Genomic DNA, 25,131 nt, shown 5'->3' on the forward strand with positions numbered 1-25,131 from the left:
AGAGGACTGGGACTGTCTGGCCTTGGGGTAGGAGCTGGAGGGGTGGCTTTCTCCAAGACAGAAATGCTGGCAGAGGACACTGTTCCTTTTCTGAGCCCTCTATCCTACCACAGAGCTGGCAACTTGGTACCATATTTAATCCTCCGTAAACTTGGCTAACACTGTTCCCCTTACTTTGGTGATTCCCTGAGACCTTGCCCCACCCAATGTGCAAGACCACCCAGGTGTTTCCATTGGTTTTTCCATATGAAAGACCTGTCTTGCCTCCTATTTTGGACTTTCCTAAAAGCTCTCAAGCAAGCAGCATCTGGCCTCAATGTGCCTTGTACTTCTCACTAAGTAACCCCAGGCCTGGCACTAGTGGCAAACAGTCTTGGTTTGCAGCTTGGCCTCTCCTGGGCACCTTCAAGCCCAGAACAAGAAGAAGCCATCTGCAAATCACTTGTAACTCATGCCAGGTGGCCCTGGGCAGGGTAAGGATGGCAACTGACCTTGGCCTCACCTCCCAAGAAGCCCCAGAGCCAACACACCAGTGAAAAGCTTCAAACCACATCACAGCACCACCCAACCACCTATACAAGTGACGTAGTCAAGGGGTGGATTCATCAGGCACCAGAGCCCCACTGAAAGAAGTCCTGCTCTGTGGGGCAGGTCCATGCACAGCTGGCTCTCCATGGTGGTCCTGGCTAGTCCTTGAAGCCAATAGGCCTGGGAGCAAATCCTTCCCATTGAGTTCCCAACAACAATCAAGGCTCAACTATAACAGGAGGGTATACACAGCCTGAGTGAGGGGCACACCTGCAGTGCCTAGCTCAGGTGATCAGGGAGGCTGTGCCACTGGACCCTAGAGAACACTCACCACATTAGGTACCATCTGTAACTAAAACATATAAACAAACATAGGGAGGCTGCCAAAATGAGGAGACAAAGAAACATGTCCCAAATGAAACAGAACACAACTCCAGAAAAAGAATTAAACAAAATGGAGACAAGCAATCTACCAGATGCAGAGTTCAAAACATTGGTTATAAGGATGTTAGATGAACTTAGTGAAAACTTCAACAAAGAGATAGAAAATATAAAAAAGGAGATAGAAAAGACAAAAAAGATCAGCTAGAAATGAAGAATACAATAACTGAAATGAAAAGTACATTATAGGGAATCCACACTAGAGTAGATTAAGTAGAGGATGAAATCTCTATTTGGAACACAAGAGAGCAGAAAACACCCAATCAAAATAGTAAAAAGAAAAAAAAAGGAATAAAAAAAATGAGGATAGTTGAATCACAACAGTAGATTAGATGAAGCAGAGGACCAAATCAGCAAGTTGTAAGACAAGATGGCAGAAAACTCCCAAACAGAGTAGCAAAAGAGCAAAAAGTATACAAAAAGGAAGATAGTTTAAGGAGCCTCTGGGACAACTTCAAATGTATCAACATTTGCACCATGGGGGTGCCAGAAGAAGAAAGTGAGCAAGAAATTGAAAACCTATGTGAAAAAATAATGATGGAAAACTTCCCTGACCTAATGAAGGAAATAGACATGTAAGTCCAAGAAGCACAAAGAGTCCCAAACAAGATGAATCCAAAGAGGCCCACACCAAGATATATCATAATTAAAATCCCAAAGATTAAAGACAAATCTTAAAAGCAGAAAGAAAAAAAGCAGTTACATATGTATAAGGGAGATCCCATAAGTATCTGCTGATTTCTCGACACAACATTGCAGGCCACAATGGATTAGCATGAAATATTCAAAATAAAAACCAAAGACCTATAATCAATATCACTCTACCCAACAAAGCTATCATTTATAATTTGTATTTATTAATTGATTCTAGAGATAGAGGGAGAGAAAAACATCAATTTGTTGTTTCACTCATTTATTCATTCATTGGTTAACTCTGGTATGTGCCTTGACTGAGGATTGAACCCACAATCTTGGCATATCGGGATGATGCTTTAACCAATCAAACTACTTGGCCAGGGCAGCAAAGCTATCATTTAGAATTGAAGGACAGATAAAGTGCTTCCAGAAAATAAAAAAAACTAAAGGAGATCATTACCACCAAACTATTGGGTTAGTTAAAATGTTCATTTGTTTTTTTTTCCCATAAGATGGCTTTAGCAGTGTTTGGTTGTCTTTAACTTCATTGGAAACAATTTTGTTAGGTTGTATTGTGACAGCTGTCATATAGGTATGCATTTAAAAACATTTATTAAAATTGTTGGAACTTTTTTTGCCCTGCCTGGTGTGGTTCAGTGGATTGAGCACTGGCTTGTGAACCAAAGGGTCAATGATTCTATTCCTAGTCAGGGCACATGCCTGGGTTGTAGGCCAGGTCCCCAGTGGGGGGCATACAAGAGGCAACCACACATTGATGTTTCTCTACCTCTCTCTCCCTCTTCCCCTCTGTCTTAAAATAAATAAATAAATAAAAATATTTTTAAAAATTGTTGAATTTTTATGTAGCCATTTTAATATTGAATGTAGAAGAAAATACAGAACATTTTCAGCATATTTTGCTTTATTATTTCAAAAAAGGTGAAAACACAACTGAAAGCCCCCCAAAAAGGTTTGTGCAGTGTATGGAGAAGGTGATGTGACTGATACAATGTGTCAAAAGTTGTTTTCAAAATTCTGTGCTGGAGGTGTGTGTGTATATATGTGTGTGTACATATATATTTTTTCATTCCATTATTTTTATTATTGTTTTATTGTTGTTCAAGTACAGTTATCTCCATTTTCATCCCACCATGCCCCCACCCCACCCTCAAATCTATCCCCTTTGGCTTTGTCCATGTGTCCTTTGTACATGTTCTTTTATGGCCATTCCCCTATTATCCTTCTCCCTGCTCCTCTCTGGTTATTATCAGTTTCTTCTTTGTTTCAATGTCTCTGGTTGTATTTTGCTTGCTTGTTTGTTTTGTTGATTAGGTTCCCCTTAAAGGTGAGATCATATGGTATTTGTCCCTCACTGCCTGGCTTATTTCACTTAGCATAATGCTTTCCAGTTCCATCCATGCTGTTGTCAAAGGCAGGAGCTCCTTCTCTTTCTGTGGCTGTGTAGTATTCCATTGTGTAAATGTACCACAGTTTTTATTTATTTATTTATTTTTAGAGAGGGAAGGGAGGGAGAAAGAGAGAGAGAAACATCAATGTGCGGTTGCTGGGGGCTGTGGCCTGCAACCCAGGCATGTACCCTGGCTGGGAATTTAACCTGTGATGCTTTGGTTCTCAGCCCATGCTCAATCCACTGAGCTACGCCAGCCAGGGCTGTACCATAGTTTTTTGATCCATTCATTTACCAATGAGCACTTGAGTTGCTTTCAGCACTTGGCTATTGTAAATTGTGCTGCTGTGAACATTGGGATGCATAGGTTCTTTTGAATTGGTGTTTCAGGATTCTTAGGGTATAATCCCAACAGTGGTATTGCCGGGTGGAAAGGCAGCTCCATTTTTATTTTTCTGAGGAAATAATATACTGTTTTCCACAGTGGCTGCACCAGTCTGCATACCCACCAAGAGTGCACCAGGGTTCCCATTTCTCCACAACGTCTCCAACACTTGTTGTTTGTTGATTTGTTTATGATCACCATTCTGACTGGTGTGAAGTAGAATCTCATTGTGGTTTTAACTTGCAGCTCTCTGATGGCTAGTGATGCTGATTATCTTTTCATATGTCTCTGGACCCTCTGTATGTCTTTCCTTGAAAAGTGTCTGTTCAAGAACATTGCTCATTTTTTAGTTGGGTTGTTTTTCTTCCTGGAGTGGACTCATGTGAGTTCTTTCTATATTTTGGAGATCAAACCCTTGTCCGAGGTATCATTTGAAAGTATGTTTACCCATATGGTTGGTTCTCTTTTCATTTTAATGTTGTTTCCTTTAGCCATTTAGAAACTTTTTATTTTGATGAGATCTAATTTGTGTATTCTTTCCTTTATGTGTCTTTCTCTAGGGGATATATCAGTGAAAATATTGCTGCCTGGAATATCTCAGATTTTGTGCCAATGCGATTTCCCACAAAATGATGCTCAAGGGTGGGAGAGACCTATTGAATTTGATATCGATCAAATCAAGGCATTAATTGGGAACTATCGATGTTATAGCACATTATACAACATTATCAGGAGATAGCCAACTACTCAAAATATCCAAATCAATAAAGTTATTAGTGAAAATGAAAATGTGTCACTGATATGATGAAAAAAAAACTAAATGAACTTTTTGGCCAACCCAATAGCATTTCAAGAAATGTTAAATGGTTCTTCTTTAAGAAGGAGAAAAAAAGATAAAAAATATGAATAATAAAATGGCAATAAATAAATATCAACACTTACTTTAAATGCAAATGGATTAAATACTCCAATTAAAAGACATATGAAGGCTGAGTGGATAACAAAACAAGACCCTTATGTAGCCTGTCTACAAAGACTCACTTCAGATCAAAATACACATACAGACTGAAAGTAAATAAATGGAAAAAGATATTTCATGGAAATGGAAACAGACAAACAAAAAGGAGGGGTAGAAATACTTATAAAAGGTAAAATAAACTTAACAAAAGACTATATAATAAGAAACAGAGAAGGACCCAGCAATTTCACTTCTGGGTATTTATCTCAACAAACTCAAAAAACTAAATTGAAAAGATGTATACATCCATATATTCATTGCAGCATTATTTAAAATACCAAGACATAGAAGTAACCTAAGTGTCCATCAATAAATGAATAGATAAAGAAGTGGTGCATTTATACAATGAAATATGACTCTGTGATAAAAAAGAATGGAATCTTGCCATCTGCAATAACATGGATGGACCTAGAGGGTATTGTGCTGAGTGATATAACTCACACAGAGGAACACAAATGTCATGATGTGAAATCTACAAAACTGTTGGGAACCACCCTGCCTGGTATCAGAAGCTGTAACCCCCACCTAGGCTAAGGCTGATGGACCTTCCTTGGACCGTAAGCCAGCCAGAAGACAAAAGCTTATCTCCCTGGCAGGAGCACCGCTTCTGCTCCTTTTACTTCACCCTGCCTGGCCCTCAATGCTTGGTTGGCTAGCCAATGACGGGTAAGATTCCCCAAGGGGGGAATGATCTAAGACAGGCACGATCACGTGGGAGGCCCCCAAGGAAGGACTTTGGGGGCTACAGCAAAAGGGGGTGATGGACCCTCGCCCCTTGGCTTTGACAAAGCCTGAGTCCTCATTGTCTGTGAGAAAATTTCCTAATCTCTTGGATGCCTTACTTCCCTTGCTACACCTAAGCCTGAAACAATGACAGAGGGTGGTGCAGCCCTTTGCTGGAAAGGGCAGGTTCCCCGGGTGATCAGGTCTAAGAAAGAATATGTAAAATCCTGTGAAACCTGCTTTGTTTAGAATGCTCTCAATTAACTGATAAGGGTCCAAGGAAGAAGTAAGTTTGTTCCTTAAAGTTTTTTACAGCTCTTTAAACCTGACTCAAAATAAGCCCTCAGAGTTCCTTGTTATCTATTGTTTGATCCTTATTTCCTGGCAATGAGTAATGAGCTTTACCTGAATTCTTATGCACACTAACCCAATAAAAAGCCTGCTCAGGTGGGAGAATGGCATGTTCTCCCTTAGGGGCGCTCTTCCCTAGGGAGGGTGGCTATGGCGCTCCCCACTAGAGAGACTGGCTGTTCCATCCCTGTTTCCCCACAGGACCTGGTTGTCTCTGTGTATGTTTTTCTCATGTTTTGACAAGCCATCCGCAGTGTTCCATGCTCTCCATGCTCACTGCAGGCCGGTGAGCGCGTGTCACAAAACAAAATAAACAAACAAGCAGAACAGTAACAGAGTCAGAGAAACAAAGAACACTTTGATGTTTGCTAGTGGTGGAGGGACTTTAGGGGACTGGGTAAAAAAAGGTGAAGGGATTGAGAAACACATTGGTAGTTACAGAATAGTCATTGGGAAATAAAGTAAAGAACAGGGATTATAGTCAGTAATACTGTAATAACTATGTATGGTGTTAGATGGGTAATGGATTTATCAGGGTGATCACTTTGTAAGTTACAATGTCTACATCACTGAGTTGTACACCTAAAAACTAATATATTATTGTATGTTAACTCTAAAAAATAAAATAAATTATTTAAAGTAAAAAAAAAAAAACAGATGTGCAACTGCTAGAGAGCAAAGATAACACAATGTATTACATCACACTGTGGTCCTTCAACCCCTTATGGTTAATGGAAGCATGTGGCTGAGTTATTAAAAAGGAAGAGAGAGAAAAACCATTCAAGTTGTTTTTCTTATTTGGAAAAAACATGTATTTTTAATGTACTTAAACTGCCCTCTTTTACTATATAGTGTATGTGTGTGTGCATCTATCTTCTTATAGGAAAGCAGGCATTCATTAGAGCAAAAAAGTCATCTCTAAACTCAGGACTGAAATAAACAAACTTTATAGGTCATCACACCCTTATCCAGGCAAGAATATTTTCTCTACTATCCCTGGCAGATGAACTACCAAGCCTTGCCTCAAACCTTTCCACTGAAGGAGAGGAGCTCACCCCCTGGGAAGGTAACCTAACTCATTGCATAAAGGCTTCCTTGAAGGGAGTGGAATGCTAAGCTGCCCTGAGGTACTCGCTATCCATCCTAGTTGGATCCATTGGAGACAGGTCTCCCTGTTCAGCAGCACGGTGGTCCTGCAGCTATTTGGTCAAGCTGTCCTGTCCCTCCCCAGTCTCCCTTCTCCAGTGTCTTCCACTATTGACCTAATGACATTTTCCAGGGCCTTTCCACCCTGTTCCTAATCTTCTAGATACACTCTAGTCTGTCAATCCATGGCACTCAGAAATAAGCCTAACACCCTATCACATGCAGAGCCAGACCATACACACTTATTGTTGGTTGTTTTGATTAATTTATTTTTAAAAATATTTTATTTATATATTTTTAGAGAGACGGTAAAGAAGAGAGAAAGACAGGGAGAAAAATATCAATAGGTGGTTGCCTCTCATAAGCTCCCTATTCAAGACCAGGCCCACAACCCAGGCATGTGCCCTGACTGAGAATTGAGCTGGCTACCCTTTGGGGTTCACAGGCCAGTGCTCAATCCACTGAGCCACACCAGCCCAAGCTGTTTTGATTAATTTAAATAAAAGACATATTTAAATTTTAATTGTAAATTAATTCAAAGGAGAAGAGAAGCCTGGGACAGTGAAAAGGGAACCAAAAGCTTTTAGCATAATAAGGACATAAAGAGAAAATGGATTTCTACAGAAATTTTCTTTTAAATAGTTCAAAGAATTTTCATATCAGTCCACAAATCCCTGCAAGACAATCAGACATTTCAAGATGGAGAAACTGAGACTCAGGAATGTGCCAAGGTCACATTGCTGGGCCCATACTCAAAACAACTCTCTTCTAGCCCTCAATTCTTCTCATCAGAAGAGGATGGCTTGGCCTTAGGAATGGAGTGACTCATCTTAGGTTTAGTAATCAATGCACAAAATTCCACATAACAGACCATCAATTCATTTTCTTGGCTGTCAGTCCTGATTTTAATAATCCTGTCTAATTATCCAAATCTGTGGTTATATACATAAATTTGGAGGTAGAACAAGAGAGTAATCACTCCAACTGTTTTGATTTGGCAGCAGACCATATATATTGGTGCTGACATTTGAAGGTTTGATAGATCTACTAACATTCTGAAAGGCATGCTTCTAAGCAATAAAAATTCTAATGAGCATCTACCTCTGTTGGGGAGGTGTTGGTATGGGTAGGCAGGAAATTCATCTTCCTGTGAGATGGTTAGCATCCCTTCACAGGTGATGAGGAGCATAGCTCTTAAAAATATTAACTTTTCAACTTCCAGCTAAGATGGAGGCATATGTAGACACACTGTGCCTCCTTGCACAACCAAAAGAAGGACAATAAAACTTTAGAAACAAAAAATACCCAACAAGTACTGACAGAAAATTGAACTGTGCAGAAGTCAGACAACCAAGGAGTTAAAGTAGACACATTCATCCAGACTGGTAGGAGGGGAAGAATCAGGTGGCTGGACAGACAGGGGTTGTGGCAAAAAAAAGCAGTGCCTGGCAGACCCCAGGCACCCAAAGCAGCAGCTGGTGGACCCAGGCACGCATGGCGGCAGTGGGCAGACCCAGTAAGGTGGCAGATTGTGAAGAGGCACCAGCACACAAGGTGGCTGGCAGACCAGGTGGTCCCACATTCGTGTGCAGATAAACCAGGTGAAACTGAGGAGTGAGACAGACCCTGCAACCCAGTGTCCCAGCACGGGAACATAAAGCCTCAAAACACCAATTGAAAACACCTGAAGGGGTTGAGGTGCAGGGAGAAAACTTCCAGCCTCATAGGAGAGTTCATTGGAAAGAACCACAGGGCCCTAGAATGTACACAAACCCACCCACATGGGAATCAGCACCAGAAGGGCCCAGTTTGCTTGGAGGAAATGGCAGAAGTGACTATAATCTGGCAAAGAGTGGAGAAAGCGCCAGTATTCCCTCTCAGGCCCCTGCCCCACATACAGCATCACAATGCAGTAACTGGGTTGACCTGCTCAGTGAACACCTAAGGCTCTGCCCCTCACTACGTAACAGGCATGCCAAGATAAAAAAAAAATGGCCCAAATGAAAGAACAGATCAAAGCTCCAGAAAAAAAAAATACAACTAAGCAATGAAGAGAAAGCCAACCTATCAGATGCACCATTCAAAGCACTGGTGATCAGGATACTAACAGAATTGGTTGAATTTAGTTGCAAATTAGATGAAAAAATGAAGGCTACACTAAGTGAAATAAAGGAAAATGTACAGGGAACTAATAGTGATGGGAAGGAAACTGGGACTCAAATCAATGGAGTGGACCAGAAGGAAGAAAGAAACAACCAAACAGAAAATGATGAAACAAGTATTAAAAAAAAATGAGGAGAGGCTTAGGAACCTCCAGGACATCTTTAAACATTCCAACATCCAAATTATAGGGGTGCCAGAAGGAGAAGAGGAAGAGCAACAAGTGGAAAAGTTATTTGAACAAATAATAAAGAACTTCCCCAATCTGGCAAAGGAAATAGACTCAGGAAGTCCAGGAAGCTCAGAGAGTCCCAAAGAAGTTGGATACAAGAAGAAAAACACCAAGGCACATCATAATTACATTAGCCAAAATTAACTGAAGGAGAGACTCCTAGAAGCAGAAAGAGATAAGGAGACAGTTACCTACAAAGGAGTTCCCATCAGACTGTCAGCTGATTTCTCAAAAGAGACCTTACAAGCAAGAAGTGGCTGGAAAGAAGTATTCCAAGTCATGAAAGGCAAGGACCTACATCCAAGATTGCTCTATCTAGCAAAGCTTTCATTTAGAATGGAAAGGCAGAATAAAGTGCTTCTCAGATAAGGTCAAGTGAAAGGAGTTCATCATCACCAAGCCCTGATTATATGAAATGTTAAAGGAATTTATCTAAGAAAAAAAAAACATAAAAAACATGTACAGTAAAATGACAGCAAACCCACAATTATGAACAACCACACCTAAAAGAAAAACAAAAGCAAACTAAGCAAACAACTAGAACAGGAACAGAACCACAGAAATGGGGATCACATGGAGGGTTAGCAACAGGGAAGTGGGAGGAGGAGAGAGGGTGAAAAGGTACAGAGAATAAGTAGCATCGATGGTAGGTAGAAAATAGACAGGGGGAGTGTAAGAACAGTATGGGAAATGTAGAAGCCAAAGAACTTATAAGTATGACACATGGACATGAACTAAAGTGGGGGGGGGGGTGTGGGTGGGATGGGATGTGAAGGTTGGAGGGGAGTGAAGGGGGGGAAATGGGACAACTGTAGTAGCATAATCAATTAAGTATATTTTTAAAAATACTAACTTCTCTGGGTGTTAAGCTTCGTATTTAACCCAAATTTTCTCTCAGACACAAAGTATCTTTGAATATTTCATATTAAGAGGAAAACAAAGTTGTCTGGAGGTCAGACAACCTCCAACCTCTCTGTTTGTTAGGACCCACAGAATTTCTCAGTTGCATCTGAAAATCCAGTACATCAGAAATGGTGATACAGTTTTTTTTTAAAGCATGCTTTCTTCAAAGTGAAACTGAGCATAACAGTGGAAACCTGTAGCCTTCCAGAAATAGCCTTTCAGATAAATGTGAGGCAAGATTCCCTTAGGTACCTGAGCACTGATGCCAGCAGCCACACTAAAGGATGAGAGGTTCTCCTGCTCTACCTCTACCACCTCTTCCATCTGGTCAATCTGTTCCAATTGTTCCACTTCAACTACATCATCCACATATTCCACCATATGTTTGAATTCAAGTTTCTTCAAAGATGATACAGCTGAGGAAGAAAGCACAATGAAATTCATAACCCAAAAAGCAAAAGTATCAATGCTATCAAAGAGATAATAAAGATTTCTCTGTTTAATTCTTGTATGTCAAAAAAACAAGAGCCCAATTTTATTTCATGTTAAAAATTAGACATGCCAGATACCAGGATTAATTCAGAAATTACTTAAAAATCTTTTCATATCTGAAAATGAAGAAAAGGGAAGGAGTGTATGACTTTACCTTCACCCAACCAAGCATATGGGGGTGCCCAAACCCATTAGTGATGTATCTTTTCATTATATAATTCTTTTGATACCTTCCAACTGATAAAAGCCAAATTAAACCTAGTCATAAATCAGTTCTGAAAAAATAGGTTCCCCAAACTGCGGGATTTCAGGAGTTCTTGAAGTGATCTTGAATGTGTTGCAACATGATGCTCCTTCAACAGCTCCAAAAAACAAAGTGGAGAACGTTATTTGATTAACGTGAAATGGTAGAGTCATTTTGGAAAATAGTTTCAATTTTGTTCACACACTTCCCATATGACCCAGTAGTCCCACATCCAGGAATTTATCCAAGTAAATTAAAAATATATTCATATGAAAATAACTCTATGCAAATGTTTATAGTAGCTCTATTTATAATCACCCAAACTTGGAAACAACTCAGATGTCCTTCTACAGATGAACTGATTTCCAAAAACAACTGTAATACATTCATGAGATGCATTACTACTCAGCAAACAAAAAGAAATGAACCATTAATGCAACATGGATGAATTTTAAATGCATTTTCTTAACCAACCAAGCCAGACCAAAATGGTTTGATACTGTATGATTCCATTTATATGACATTCTAGAGAAAGGAAAGCAGATGGAATACAGATCAATGGTTTCCTGAGGACAGAGGACAGAGTTTGAGTTCAAAGAGGCAGCACAAAGGAATTGGAGGGTGACAGAACTGTTCTGCTTGGTACTGTGGTAGTAGACACATGACTCTTTGTCTTTGTCACACCCACAGAACTGTACACTCAAAGAGTGATACTCTGAAATTTTAAAACTAAATTGCTCTTAGATATTTTAAAAATCACAATCATGGATCCATGAACATTGGCCCTTCCCCTCCAAAATCAATTATTTTTGAAGATTTTTAAAATCAAAGTTTTGAAATTCAGAGCAATAATGGAAAGGTTTTGAAGTAGAGTTATTTTTTTACAAATAGAGGTATCATGGTTTACAGGAAAAATTATAAAGGACATATGGACAACAAGGGGGGTGGAAATGGGGGATGGAGGTGGGGAAGGTTGGGGGGGAAGACAGAAAACTGTACTTGAACAACAATAAAAAAGAAACCTAGAACTTGGGTTAAAGGACAAGCCTCAGTTAATGGAAATAAAAGATGACTGAATAGATAATGAGAAAAAAATAGAGGTATCATGGCCATAGAGTACATGATATAAATTATCTATGACATGTATAAAGGAGTCATGGACAAAGCCAAAGGGGGACAGAGGATTGAGGGTGGGAGGTGGGGGTGGGTGGGGCAGAGGAAAGTGGTAGTGGGAAAATGGAGACAGCTGTATTTGAATATTAATTAAAATGATTAAAAAATACAAAAATAAATTTAGAATAAAGATCAGCTAATTAGAGGACATGGTCTGCATTATGCATCCACCACTGCTTTAAGTTTTGTATTACTATACAATTATGTTTATGAAATGCCTTTAATATTGAAACTTATGTAATAAATATTACTGTTTTTCCCTTCACTAGAAATTCTTCTTATAGTACAGTTTTTAAAAACAAGAGATTTCTTTGGAATACAACTACTATGCCATAAGCAGAAAAGATTGCATGAATACGAAAAGATAAGATGCTGCTCTTCCAAGGACTGAGATAGAGCAGCAGTCTTTAGTGGATTAAAATTAAATGGGAGGAAATAATTCCATCCCCAAGCACTCAAACCATTGATGAGATACTCATTTTCATTGCTCTCAAAGCATCATATCAAAAAGTTTACAGAAGATGAAGAAAGTTAGAATTCACTGTTTTGATTTCACAACATTATAAATAGAACATTATCTTCATTTGAAAAACTGTTACTACTCTGGAGGCCACTATTTTTCTTCTGATCGTCCCTATATAAATGTCCAAATGTACCTACCTGGCAATGGTGTGACTTCCATGGAAGATGTGCTGGAGTCACGAGATATATCAGACTCTACAGTAATTATGTGAGCAGATACTTCTGATTCATACTTCTCAACCTCTATAATATCAGCTTGATCCTAGGAATTTCCAAAAGATAAGATGACATTTCAATTCAGAGACAAAGAGATATATAAATAAAAGGAAACACAAGCAGAGCACAAAATCTGATTTCACATAATCTCTAACACTGCTTCAATCAACTGAATACCTAACACAAAACCACCATGAAACACGTCCATGAAAAATATCACTAGAAGATAACAACAAGCAGAGACTATGGGTGCCACATGCTATATATTATAAAAACCTAAAAGAGAAACAAATTTTAGATGGGACAAAAGCATAAGCATAATAAATATGAGTGCCAATCAAAAAGAAAACATGACTTAAAGAGGTGCCAGTTCATAGAGGTGAGGAGGCTGTGGGAGAAGAGTACCACTATAGACAGGTCATTTTTCCAGAGGTCTGGCACATGTGGCCTAAGTTTAGAGAAAGAAAAGACCACCTGGATGGCTGATTAACAACTAACTACTCCATGTTTTTAACACAGATTAAGGTTGAAAGTCTTATTATCAAAAGTACCTTTACTATAGTAGCACACAGATGAACATGGTCCTGGAGAGCTTCTCGTGCAACCTCCCCATTTGATAGTGTCAAAGAAAAAGTCATATAGCAAATTAGGAGAAGAAGAGAGGGAAGAGGAGGGGGGGAAAGGAGGGGCAAAGTGGGGACAGGAGGAGGGGAGGGGAGGATCCAGTGACTTGAAATCCAGCACTTGTTTCCCTAACCTTTGGCTACCTCAATTTAAGCCATTTGATGCCTTAAACTGCATACACTGTATTCATATTTAGCAATCCACTTCGACTTCCTTAACAACCAGATCTTTTTTTTAATAGTCTGTGAATCACTCTTTATATGAAATTTAAGTACAATGCCTGGTTTATTAATGCAATCTTTTACATCTTTGCCAACGAACAGTTTGTTTGCTTGCTTTTCTTTGGGACCAAATGAAGATATAGACCTATGCTGATTTTTCTACAAGGAACCTCTTTGTTGGAGCCCACTTGTCTAGATCAAAGCCCAGCATCTGAACTTCAGGAAATTGTGCAACCTCACTATTTAAATAGTATACTGTGATTTTTATTCCTTAAAATAAGCAGTATGTTGCTGGGGATATGGCAATCTTTCATTATTTAAAAAGATGTTTGGTGGAGTGGTATTCATTGAGGTGGGATATGACCTTCCTCTGTCCTCTTTTTCCTGATTTTTTATCATAGCCTTATATTAATTTACTGGATAATCACTAGCTGCTTGCTTCTGGATGATTTTCAATATAAATTTATATACCCAGATATTGATTAAGATGTCCATTTTGTGTGTTCACATGTTTTAGCCTATCAATATAAATGCTGTGAGCTTAAATGGGAAATCATGTGCAGTGAGTATAATTGGCCTGGGAAAAAACAAAGTAAAGAAACTATTTTGGAATCAAAAAGATACCAGTCTAAAATGCAATTAGGACTAAGGCCAGCAGACAGCTTTTCAAGAGAGGATGCTAGAAGCTAAAAAGAATGATGAAATAAAAATGTATATATGAGGACAAGAAGGTAATCAATATGCTTTTACAAGTTTAAGAGGAGTTTTCGCTTCACTTTTATTTCTTAATTGTCTCCACAAACAGTATGCTAAAGAGATTTAAAAGAGAAGCATGACTTTTCAAGCTAGGCATAGAGTAGACTTCAAATGCAGGCTCCAATAATGAATGGTTATGTGAACCAGAAAGGAGTGTACATTGTGAGAGTGGCAATCCAGAAGCATGCCCCCCAGTATTCACATTTTCCTCATGATTAGAATAGGTGTCAAAAGTGCTCTGCCTAATTTTTAAGAGATCCTTGCATATTCCTTTTTGGGAAAAAAAAAAGTGCTATAGATTGTCCAGTCAAGATGACAGATTGAGTAGACATGGGGAAAATATTAGATAAAATACAGCATAATCTTAAAATATACAGTTTAAAAATCCTCTCTGTATCCCATTTGTCCTCCATCTACAACCCGTTTACTTGATTCCCTAGACAGAAAAACTTCTTAAAAGGGAAGTACGCAATGTGTCCAATTACACCAGCCTTTCTTAAACCAGATAATCAGACATTATCTTCCTTCCCACTTTATATTCCACCAAAACTTTTCTCAAGTTCAGCAATGACTTCCAGGTCCTAAATCGAATGATCACTTCTGAGTTGTACACCTACTTAATCTATAAACAGTGTCTTACACTGTTCATCATTCCCTCCTCCTGGAAATACTTTCTTCTGTCAACTGAAAGTAATAGCGACTAGGTGTTTTGTCACTAAAAAGGATTTATTTGCAGAAACAAGAGAAAGGTTGCAAACCAGTGCATGTAGACATAGTGATTCATGCACACACTGCATAGCATGCCAGGGTAGAGAAGTTTATATAGAAGAGGAAAGGAAGGTAAGGGGACGAACAGTTAGTTACAGTCATAGAGCTTCACTGTAAGCAAAGAGTTCTTCCTGCAGTTTTCTAAATTATGTAGAGTGTAAGAACTCCTCCCGCAAGACCTAGCTCCTCCCATAGACTTCTGTTTGCTTAGAATCTCAAGTGATAATCATTATCACTTCACTTGGATTACCTCTTACCTAACTAGTTACTTCTTCTCATTCTCCATTGCTGATTCATTCTCCCTAATCTCTTAACTTTTGGGGTGCTCCAGATTAGCCCTTGGTCCTTAGCTCTATTGATACTTATTTGATAACTGCATCTAAGCTTTTTACTTTAAGACAATCCGTGTTGATAACTGCCATATTCTTGTTTCCAGTTCAGCTCTACATTTCCAATTAACTGCCTAATATGCATCTCAAAAATAGAAAAACTTTCAAAACTGAAACTCCATTATTATACCCCACAACAAACACCCCTAAGCTTCCAAATTCATCCCAGTTTTCTCCATCTCGGTTAATGGAACACTATCATTCCAGTTAGTCAGGTCACACACTTTAAATTAATTCCTAACTCCTTTCTTTTTCTGACATGCCTCATTTAATGTCAGCAAACCCAAGAGCTGTTTCTTTGAAATATATCTAGAATTCAACCACTTCTCATAGCTCCCACTGTTAAGACCCTGGTCCAAACCACCATCATTTCTCACTTGGATTGCTGACATAATCCCCTAACTGGGCTCTCAGCTTCCACTTCTGCTCCTTCTCCTTCAGTCTATTCTTAACACAGAGATTCTTTTAATAAACCAATCAGTCCATGTACTCTTCCACTCACATCTCTCCAGTGGTTCCTCATCTCTTTCAGAATAAAATCTAAAATCCATACAACGGCTCCCATGGCTTTATTTGACCTGACCCCCATTACATCTCTGATTTCATCCATACTTACTCTCACTATTCACTCTGCCTGACCTCCCCTGGTCTCCTTGTTATTCTTTGTGGATAAAAAAGGGGTTCTATGGAAAGTAACCTCACAGGATGATCTGGTCATATATTCCTAACTGGGTGGGTCATGGCGGGTAGTCATGCCCCAGGCATATACTTCTTTACTAAAAGGCTTATCTTTGCCTTAAGTCATGTCCATTGTTTCTCTGCATCTAGGTTAACACACTTTTGAAATGCTCCCTTTCAGACCCCTCCTTCTTAACTGTAAGAACACATAACCTTTACTAGGATGTAATCTAATCCTGGCCTTGCTTTCTGCCCCCCTCAAGTAATTTTCCTGCGTTCCCTCCTTAATTTCAAATGCATGAAAGAAGCTTCAGAACTGTTATTCTCTGGAGAATTTGAGATTTTGCTCCCTGGTGTATGTCATCAGTTTGGCTCAAATAAACATGAAAATTCTGTACAATGATGGTGTACATAGAAAATCCTATAGACTCTACCAAAAAACTATTTGACCTAATAAGTGAATTTGGCAAAACAGCAGGATACAAAGTCAATATTCAGAAATCAAAGGCATTTTTGTACACCAACAATGAAATATCAGAAACAGAAATTGGGAAAATAATCCAATTTGATATAGCAACAAGAAAAATAAAGTACCTAGAAATAAACCTAACCAAGGAGGTAAAGGACCTGTACTAAGAAAACTACACAATACTGAAAAGAGACATTAAGAAATCAAGGAAGACACAAACAAATGGAAGCATGTACCATGTTCATGGATTGGAAGAATTAACATCATTGAAATGTCCATACTACCCAACGCAATTTATAGATTCAACAAAACCCCTATTAAAGTACCGATGACATATTTCACAGATACAGAACATTTTAAAACTATATATGGAGGTATAAACAACCCTAAATAGCTGCAGCAATTTTGGGAAAGAACAACAAAGTAGGAGGGATCACAGTACCTCATATCAAACTGTATTACAAGGCAACTGTAATCAAAGCAGCCTGGTACTGGCATTGTTATGGAAAAGGCAACTCAGACAGCTTTGGGGTTTACGAAGTGGAGTTTTATTTATGCATGCGGACTCAGAGGAGGTGGTCTCCAAATTCTGGGCCCCAAGCTCAGGCAGGGGCTTGCTTATATTCTTGCTGCAAAGGCGGAAGCAGGAGAAGAGCGCAGTCACAGGTGGTCGCTGGTGGGAGGCGGGTTTACAGAAGCAGAATGCAGAAGTTAGCATGCAACCTTGAGATTACTGTTATCTGAGAATGGCTACTGCTCAGTTATGTCCTGTCACAATCCCCCCTTTTGATGCTATAAGATACTTTTACCCCTTTAGCATCACAATATACCTGGCTATACGGCTGAGGTGCTGGGGAAGGTTGCAACTGCTGATACTGGTGTTGGTACTGCTGGAGAGCTAACACTTTGGCAGCTGCCCTATGAGTCACCATGGCCTCCAGGTGTTGGACCAAGGTCTGAAGGATGCAGGTTCCCAGAGTTATGCCTAGGAGAATTATGAGGATGGGCCCCAGGACAGGTAATATTCATCTCAGCCACATTTGTGGGTTGAATCCAAAATTCCAATCTTCTAGCTCTTGGGCCTGTTTTTTAATGTTTTCTTTCTTAGTCTGTTCAAGCTCTGTCTGACTCATTCCATTCAAATGGCGGTAATAATTCTAACACATTTGTTTGCCTGGGGTCCCATATGCCTGACATATCCAGGTTTGATATCCTATGGTCCCAGACATCACCCCAGTCTGGTATACCTTCCCTCCCCAAATACAGAGGGATTGCTGTGGCTGAACACAACCTGATGGCATGTCGGTGGAGGAGCTGGAAGCTGACCCTGGGAGATAGTAGGAGACCACTCCACCGCTGAGCATAATCCTACACCCGGGGGTATTACATTTACAGGCTGGGGCTGAGACAGGAGCCGCATTTGTCAAGGGAAGCATATAATAAATCCAAATGCAGAGGCCAAGCAGAGATAAACTACTCCTAGGGCGATCTGCTCTACAGGATTCCATTCTGCCAGGGTCACAGTCACTAGTCCAATTCCCAATACTCTTGTGAAAGGGCCAATTAAAGTCAGGTACCCTGCGGAGCAATGGTCCATTCCTTGGCATCTTCTATACTGGTTGGCGTCCTCCGGAGCCTCAGTGTGGGTAGTCTAGGTGCATGCTTAGTCCTCAGGTCCTCAGAATCTGCTGCTGCTTCCACCCATGTAGTAGGTGGCATCAGGTCAGTCCAGGGGCTGGTCCTGGAGGTCCAGCCGGCTGGCGTGAACTTCTTAGTTACTTCGAGACAGTCATGGTCCAGCTCCCCAAGTTCTGCTGGTAAGTAGGTGGCCGGATTGCCTCGTTTCACAGTTTTAACATGTACCTTTGGGTTCTCTTGGAGAATGCCTTGGTACTGAGTCAGTCGAGGGCTTGACAGCCACTTATGATCCTGCCCAGAAAGGAGACTGTTCACCACGTGTGGTATGTGGAGATTGGTTTCTTGGCCTACAGTTAACTTGTCTGCCTCTTGCAAGAGGGTCATGGCAACAGCGACTGCCCTCAGACAGGGCGGCCAGCCAGAGGCAACATGGTCCAACTGCTTAGACAGGTAAGCCACCAGGTGTTGCCATGGTCTGACAGGCTGGGTCAGGATCCCCAGGGCTACTTTATTTCTCTCATGGGTGTACGAATCAAAAGGCCACCCTGGATCTGTCAAACCAAGGGCAGGGACATCACTGAGGCGCTCCTTGATGTCTTGGAAGGTCTTCTCTTCATTTTCTCCCCATTTTAGGGGCTTGGTATCCAGACCCTTCAAAGCCTGGTAGAGGGGCCTCGCCATGGAGGTGAATCCTGGTATCTACATCCGGCAAAAACCAGCTGCTCCCAGAAATTCCCACAATTCCCATCAAGTGTGGGGGGACGGGGGAAGGGAATCGGGCTATGAGAGCTTTCCTTTCAGTGCTCAGGGCCTTATTCCCTTGTGAGATGAGGAACCCTAAGTATTTTACTTGTTTCTGGCAGATCTGTGACTTCTTCCAGGACACCTGATACCTTAATTCAACCAGGCACTTCAACAGTGTGTGCGTTCCCTCACAGCACTGTTCTCAGGATGAGGCAGCCAGGAGGAGGTCGTCCATGTACCGCAGAATCATCAGGTCTGGCTCCCCCTCAGTGAGGGGCTTCAGGTCTCTTTCTAGGGCTTCCCCAAATAAGGTTAGTGAGTTCTTTAACCCCTGAGGCAGTCTAGTCCAGGTCAATTGAGTCTTGACCGCAGTGTGCAGGTCTTCCCAATCGAAGGCGAAAATGGGTTGGCTGGAAGGTGCCACAGGAATGCAGAAAAAGGCATCCTTCATATCAAGGCAGGTAAACCACATTGCTGTTGGGGGAAGCTGGCTTAGGAGGGTGTATGGGTTCAGAACGACTGGGTGGAGGGTGATGGCTGCTTCATTGATGGCCCGCCGATCCTGGCCAGGCTGGTACCCACTTCTGTTTGGCTGCCATCATGGGTCTGGGCAGGTGTGGCCCCATGTTATGGAGCCAATCTTCTCTGAGCTCCCACACAGGCATGTCCCTGTACAGGCACTGTAACTTGGGGGACATGCCCCCCAGTCACATCTTGGGTGGGGGGGAGTCTCTTTCCATCCCCCTGGCCCAGAGCATGGCCACAGTTGTTTAGCATATCTAACTGACCAGCCAAAGGCTATAGGTATGTTAAATTACTATGCCATGGATTAGCTGTAAAGCTGTTGCTCTATAAAACAGCCCTGAATATTCTTGCTCTGTGTTCCTTCCCCCAACTCACACCTGTGGGGGAAGGGGTGAAGACATCTTAAAATCTCCTGGACACCTTGAGTTCTGAACCCCATTTTAAATGCCTATTTAGGGTCCCCCCTCTTGGCTGCACCCTGTAACAATCCCTCCTTTCAGATATACACCCACTTTAAATTCTTTTAAAGGACAATGGACGAAGGTCTCATCTTCTTGTAACTACTTCCAGCTGGACATGGACGTCGTCCTACCTACCCGTGGGTCAGAGGTGCCCTGAAGCAGGGGGTGCAGCACAGAGAGAGTCCTTCCTGTAAGGGGAAGGGCCTTACAAAACCCTGGTCAGTTGGCTATCACCAGGAAGTCACAGGTTTAGTGTCCAAAGGCTGGCATTACTGGACCGTGGGCATCCTGGTCATATTCTGGAGCTGACAGATTTGGAAAGAGTTGGAAGGTACAATTAAATCATAACCACTAAATGAAAAAGACAGGAACTTAAGTAAAGAATGGCTTATCTGGAGGAAGGTGTACAAGGCATGCTACACCTACCCAAAACTCTTGTGATCCATTATACTTTACTCGGGATGAGGGGAATATATTAGGATTTCCCTCCTTCCAGATATCTGAACCCTTTCTATCCAAGCTATCAAGACAGAAAAGGGAAAATTAGTTCTAAAGTGAAGCCCACAGATCCCCCGAACCATTCACCAACCCAACTGCTTAATTCAGCCAAACCATTGAGTTTCAGGGGGTGATGATGAAAAATGGGCTCCTTAAGTGAGGCCTATATTGCAACCAATTACTCAGGTAATGAAGTCATAGGCATACGTCCTATGAAAACAGAAGAACACACAGGTTAATTCACACAATAATCCCTAAACCAGTCTCTGTGCCTGTGAGACTGTCTTTTGGGAAGACGTTCAGTTGCAAGGTCCTTTCTGCAACAACATTTAGCAATGGCAATTTGACAGGTCATCCATATCTGTAAATTGTACATCTTTGATGATATTACAAACCCAGTTTCAACTTTCAAATGAAAACAAACTTTCAAGACAGTTAGCTACGCCATTCTGATGTCCAATACTGAGCATTGTGATTTTCCTTGAACCACAATTTTTCTCAAGATCACCCTCACTGTTATTAAAGGGACTACTTTGAGTCCTGCTTTTAATTTTGAATGTTTGCATAAACACACCAAGAGAAGCCTGGACCACTTATGATCTTTAATTCCACTTTTCTGGAACCCACACACGGAACCTTTACATTGACTTTTCAATCGGCTCCTTGGGGCACAGAAGCTGAGCCACACATCCGCCATCTGGCTTCTCCTGTACCAGTTGTTTCACTCAAACCCTTGAGGTTTCCATTGTGCCTACAAGTTACTTTTTGGCCATCTTTCAGGAAAGCAACCTTCATTCCTTCCCTGGAGAGATTGCCATGAACCACACAACCAACCAAAGTACCAGGCTTTTCTCGTGGGCTTACACTAGCTTCACAAGTCAATCCCAGTTCCTCGGGGCTTTCTGGTAATGACCAGAACCCATACATGCCCCCTTCAGGTGTGACATTCCATTCAAAGTCTTGGTTAACAAAACGACTATTAATGACTGGTCTTATTGGTTTTATGCAAAGAAACCTTATTGTCATCACTCACTCCTACAGAATGCCAAATTCTGGAGGGATCAGGTAGGGAGAAAAATACAGTGTGAAGAAAAATCCTTTTCCTTCTGATATCCACTAAGATTGCATTTCCACTCCTTGTACATTCCATTACTAACTTTCACTACATAATTCCTTCCTAAAACTTTCACTTTTCTATTTATCTTTACAGTTTCCCACAGACCTTCTGCAACATTCACAAACCTTCTAATCTTTCTTTCAAACACCTTATTCATTTACGTATCTTATACTTTCTCATTTACTTTCCTACAGAGTGTGAAGTTTCAACCTTCCCTGGAATCCTCCACTTTCCTTTTCAGGGCAGATACGGAGCAAAATCCAAAACACAGAGTTCCAGAACAATACACAGGTAGAGGCATTCTCTTGCACCAATGTGTCCATTGGTGCCTTGCAGAGACATGCTCCTTTTGCCTCTGGCTGAAACACTCATCAGCCCCAAATGACCCTTCCTGGGTCCTGAGTGGCAAAGGCATTCTCCCCAACAGGTTACAGTGACCTTTCCTTGGTCTTATAATACAGAAGGTTTCTTATCAGAAACAGAACCAAATGTGAGAAATTTGCTCTTTTCCCACTAAGCCAGAAAACAGGTAGTTCAGGTTTCCTTTATTCCAGGTTTAAAACTTTCACATCCTTTACACATAATTTTATGCATCCAGATTTAACCATCAATCTCTTTTAATCCTGGTTCCTTTCCCACACTGGGAAGGACTGTACTTAAACTCAGTATTTAAACTCAGTATGTGGCAGCTAGAAGTCCCTAGCACTACAGGTATCTTCCACTAAAAGTCCCTGGATTTGCAGGGACATCCTGAAGCTTTCTGAAGCTTAGACCTTATTAACACCCTATATATCAGATGGTCACCCTTGGACCTCAGTTCATGACCTTAAGAACCAGAGCCATTCCTATCAGAATCAGTTACACAGAGAAGCTGACTGATGCATACAGCCCATAATCTGAAGAGAACCCTTAGCCCACCACCTTGTCCTGTTCCAAGATGGCAGCTCCCATGCACGCTGGGTCGTCCAAGATGGTGGCGCCCAAGCACCCTGGGTTGTCCAAGATGGGAACAACCATGCATGCTCGGTCCTCCATGGTGGGGCACTCACGTGGCTCATCCTCCATTTTACCCGAAATGGCGGCACACCCACATGGCTTGCTGTCTGATCCCCACCATACCTGCAATCTAGTATTGTGAAAGAACCCCCCCCCCACCATGATGAATTCTCCCGATCAGCGCTAACAGACAAGGGAAGGGACTCTTGGGTTGCCCACCTGGCCTCTCCTCTCTCGAGGGACTTGGGTCTGTCTTGCCTAAGGCTGCCCGAGTAGAATTCAGGTTAAACTCCCAGTTGTTATGCTGTACGACAGACCAAGGCATCACAGGTTAGGGCTCACTCACACTCTGTAGGCTTCTGCTGGTGGAGCAACAGACACAATCATTCACACAAGCATGCAGAGATTATCATGTTCCCACCTGCCCGAACAGTGGGAACCCTACCTGGGCCTTCTGGCCTGAGGAGTGATCAGCCCCTCCTTCCACCACAAGGGTGGGCCTGGTCTCGGGCACTGGTCCCCGGGGCACTTACGGGATAGGCGCCTTCTCAGATTTCACCAGTTCACACCCTGCCAGCCCAGGTCAAAGAGTGGTCCGGGGGCCAAGCCAGTGGAGCCTGGGATGTTCAGGATCCAAAATCACCGGGGCATGCACCTCCTTTTCACCGCCGGGCCCCACCGGCCACCCCACAGCTGCCTTCACCAGAGGCAACAGCCTGCTCGCATGAGTTGTTTCCCGGTCAGGGAACCAAAATGTTATGGAAAAGGCGATTCAGACAGCTTTGGGGTTTACGAAGTGGAGTTGTATTTACGCATGCAGACCCAGAGGAGGTGGTCTCCAAATTCTGGGCCCCAAGCTCAGGCAGGGGCTTGCTTATATTCTTGCTGCAAAGGCAGAAGCAGGATAAGAGCACAGTCGCAGGTGGTTGGTGTTGCCCAGTCACTGGCGGGAGGCGGGCTTACAGAAGCAGAATGCGGAAGTTAGCGTGCAACCTTGAGATTACTGTTATCTGAGATTGGCTACTGCCCAGTTTTGTCCTGTCGCAGCATAAGAGCAGACATATAGACCAATGGAACAGAATAAAGGCCAAAAATAAACCTAAGTCTTTATGGTCAATTAATATTTGACAAAGGGAGCAGAAACATAAACTGGAGTAAAAACAGCCTCTTCAACAAATGGTGTTGGGATACCTGGACAACTACATGCAAAAAAAAATGAAACTCGATCACCAACTTACACCATACACAAAAATAAATTGAAGGTAGATAAAAAGACTTAAATATAAATTGTGACACCATAAAAGTCCTACAGGAAAACATAGGGATGAAAATCTCAGATATTCCATGCAGCAATATTTTCACCCATATGTCCCCTAGAGGAAGGGACATAAGTGAAAGAATGAACAAATGGGATCTCATCAAAATAAAAAGCTTCTGCATGACTAAAGAAAACAGTATTAAAATGAAAAGAGAACCAACCATAAGGGAAAACATATTTGCCAGTGATACTGTTACAGAACAAACAAGGGGGGCCTGGGATGATATACTATTACTGAAAGAAGCCCCCGGGTCTGTTATGCCCGCCGCCAGAGGAAAGATGTCTCTCAATGCCAGAGATTTGTGAAAAGGAAAGGAAATGTTTATTTAATGCTATAAAATGCTATAAAATGTTTATTTAATGCAGACTTAAAGTAGTGACCTAATGTCTTCACCAAAACCCCAAAGTCCCTTAAAACACTGACAAACAGACACAGTCCTTCCTTCCTTCCTCCCTCCTTTGCCCAGTCCAGAGTACTGTATCTCCTAAAGCTGTGGGGGTCCCCACTCTGGCAAAGACACGTGGTCCCCTCTCCCCGGGCCACGGGAGTCCCCACTCTGCCAGAGCCGCATGGTTCTCCCTCTCAGGGCTGTGGGAGTCTCCACTCTGCTAAAGCTGTGTGGTTCTCTCCTCTCAATAGCTGTGATCTTCTCTGCACTTCCACAGCCACTTGGTTCTCTCTCCTCAATAGCTGTGATCTTTTCTGCACTTCCACAGCTGCATGGTTCTCCCTCTCAGGGTTGTGCATGGTTCTCTCTTAGTGGCTGCTATATCTCGGTTTAAATCCCTGAGCCAATCTTCCTCTGCAGCCCCATTTCCAACTCCTCCCACACTCAGCTTCACATGCCAGAACTCATACCCTTCTAGCTTTACTGGACTGCCATCATGAGTCTGGGCAGGTGTGGCCCCATGTACTGGAGCCAATCTTCTCCAAGCTCCCACGCAGGCGCTGTAGCTCGGGGGACCTGCCCCCAGTCACATCTTGGTGGGGAGGTTACTTCCATTCCCCTGGCTCAGGCATGGCCACAGCTATTTAACATATCTAAGCGACCAGCCAAAGGCTATAGATATATTAAATGACCACACCAGAGGTTAGCTGCAAGGCTGTTGCTATGCAAAACAGCTCTCAATGGCCCTGGTCCATTGGTCCCTTCCCCCAACCCATACCTGGGGAGTGGGAGTGAGGACATCCAAAAATCCCCTGGACACCTTGAGTTCTGGACCCCATTTCAAATGCCTATTTGGGGTCCCCCCTCTTGGCTGCACCCTGTAAAAATACCTAAGACAAGGGTTTGATCTCCATAATATATAAAGAACTCACATGAGTCCACTCCAGGAAGAAAAACAACAC

The 25,131-nt window shown here is 41.8% G+C and overlaps 1 protein-coding gene across 1 annotated transcript in view; it reads right to left on the reverse strand.

The window, feature by feature from the left end:
• Positions 1–25,131, reverse strand: part of LOC114505158 (vacuolar ATPase assembly integral membrane protein VMA21) — a 226,465-nt gene that overhangs the window by 8,681 nt on the left and 192,653 nt on the right. The window contains exons 11-12 of the mRNA XM_036017005.1: positions 12,501–12,624; positions 10,184–10,347 (exon numbers count right to left, since the gene is read on the reverse strand). Coding sequence (XP_035872898.1) covers positions 10,184–10,347; positions 12,501–12,624 — 288 coding nt within the window. The remainder of the gene's footprint in view (positions 1–10,183; positions 10,348–12,500; positions 12,625–25,131) is intronic.

Source organism: Phyllostomus discolor, chromosome X (assembly GCF_004126475.2).
Source record: "Phyllostomus discolor isolate MPI-MPIP mPhyDis1 chromosome X, mPhyDis1.pri.v3, whole genome shotgun sequence".
In the NCBI taxonomy this organism is placed as follows: domain Eukaryota; kingdom Metazoa; phylum Chordata; class Mammalia; order Chiroptera; family Phyllostomidae; genus Phyllostomus; species Phyllostomus discolor.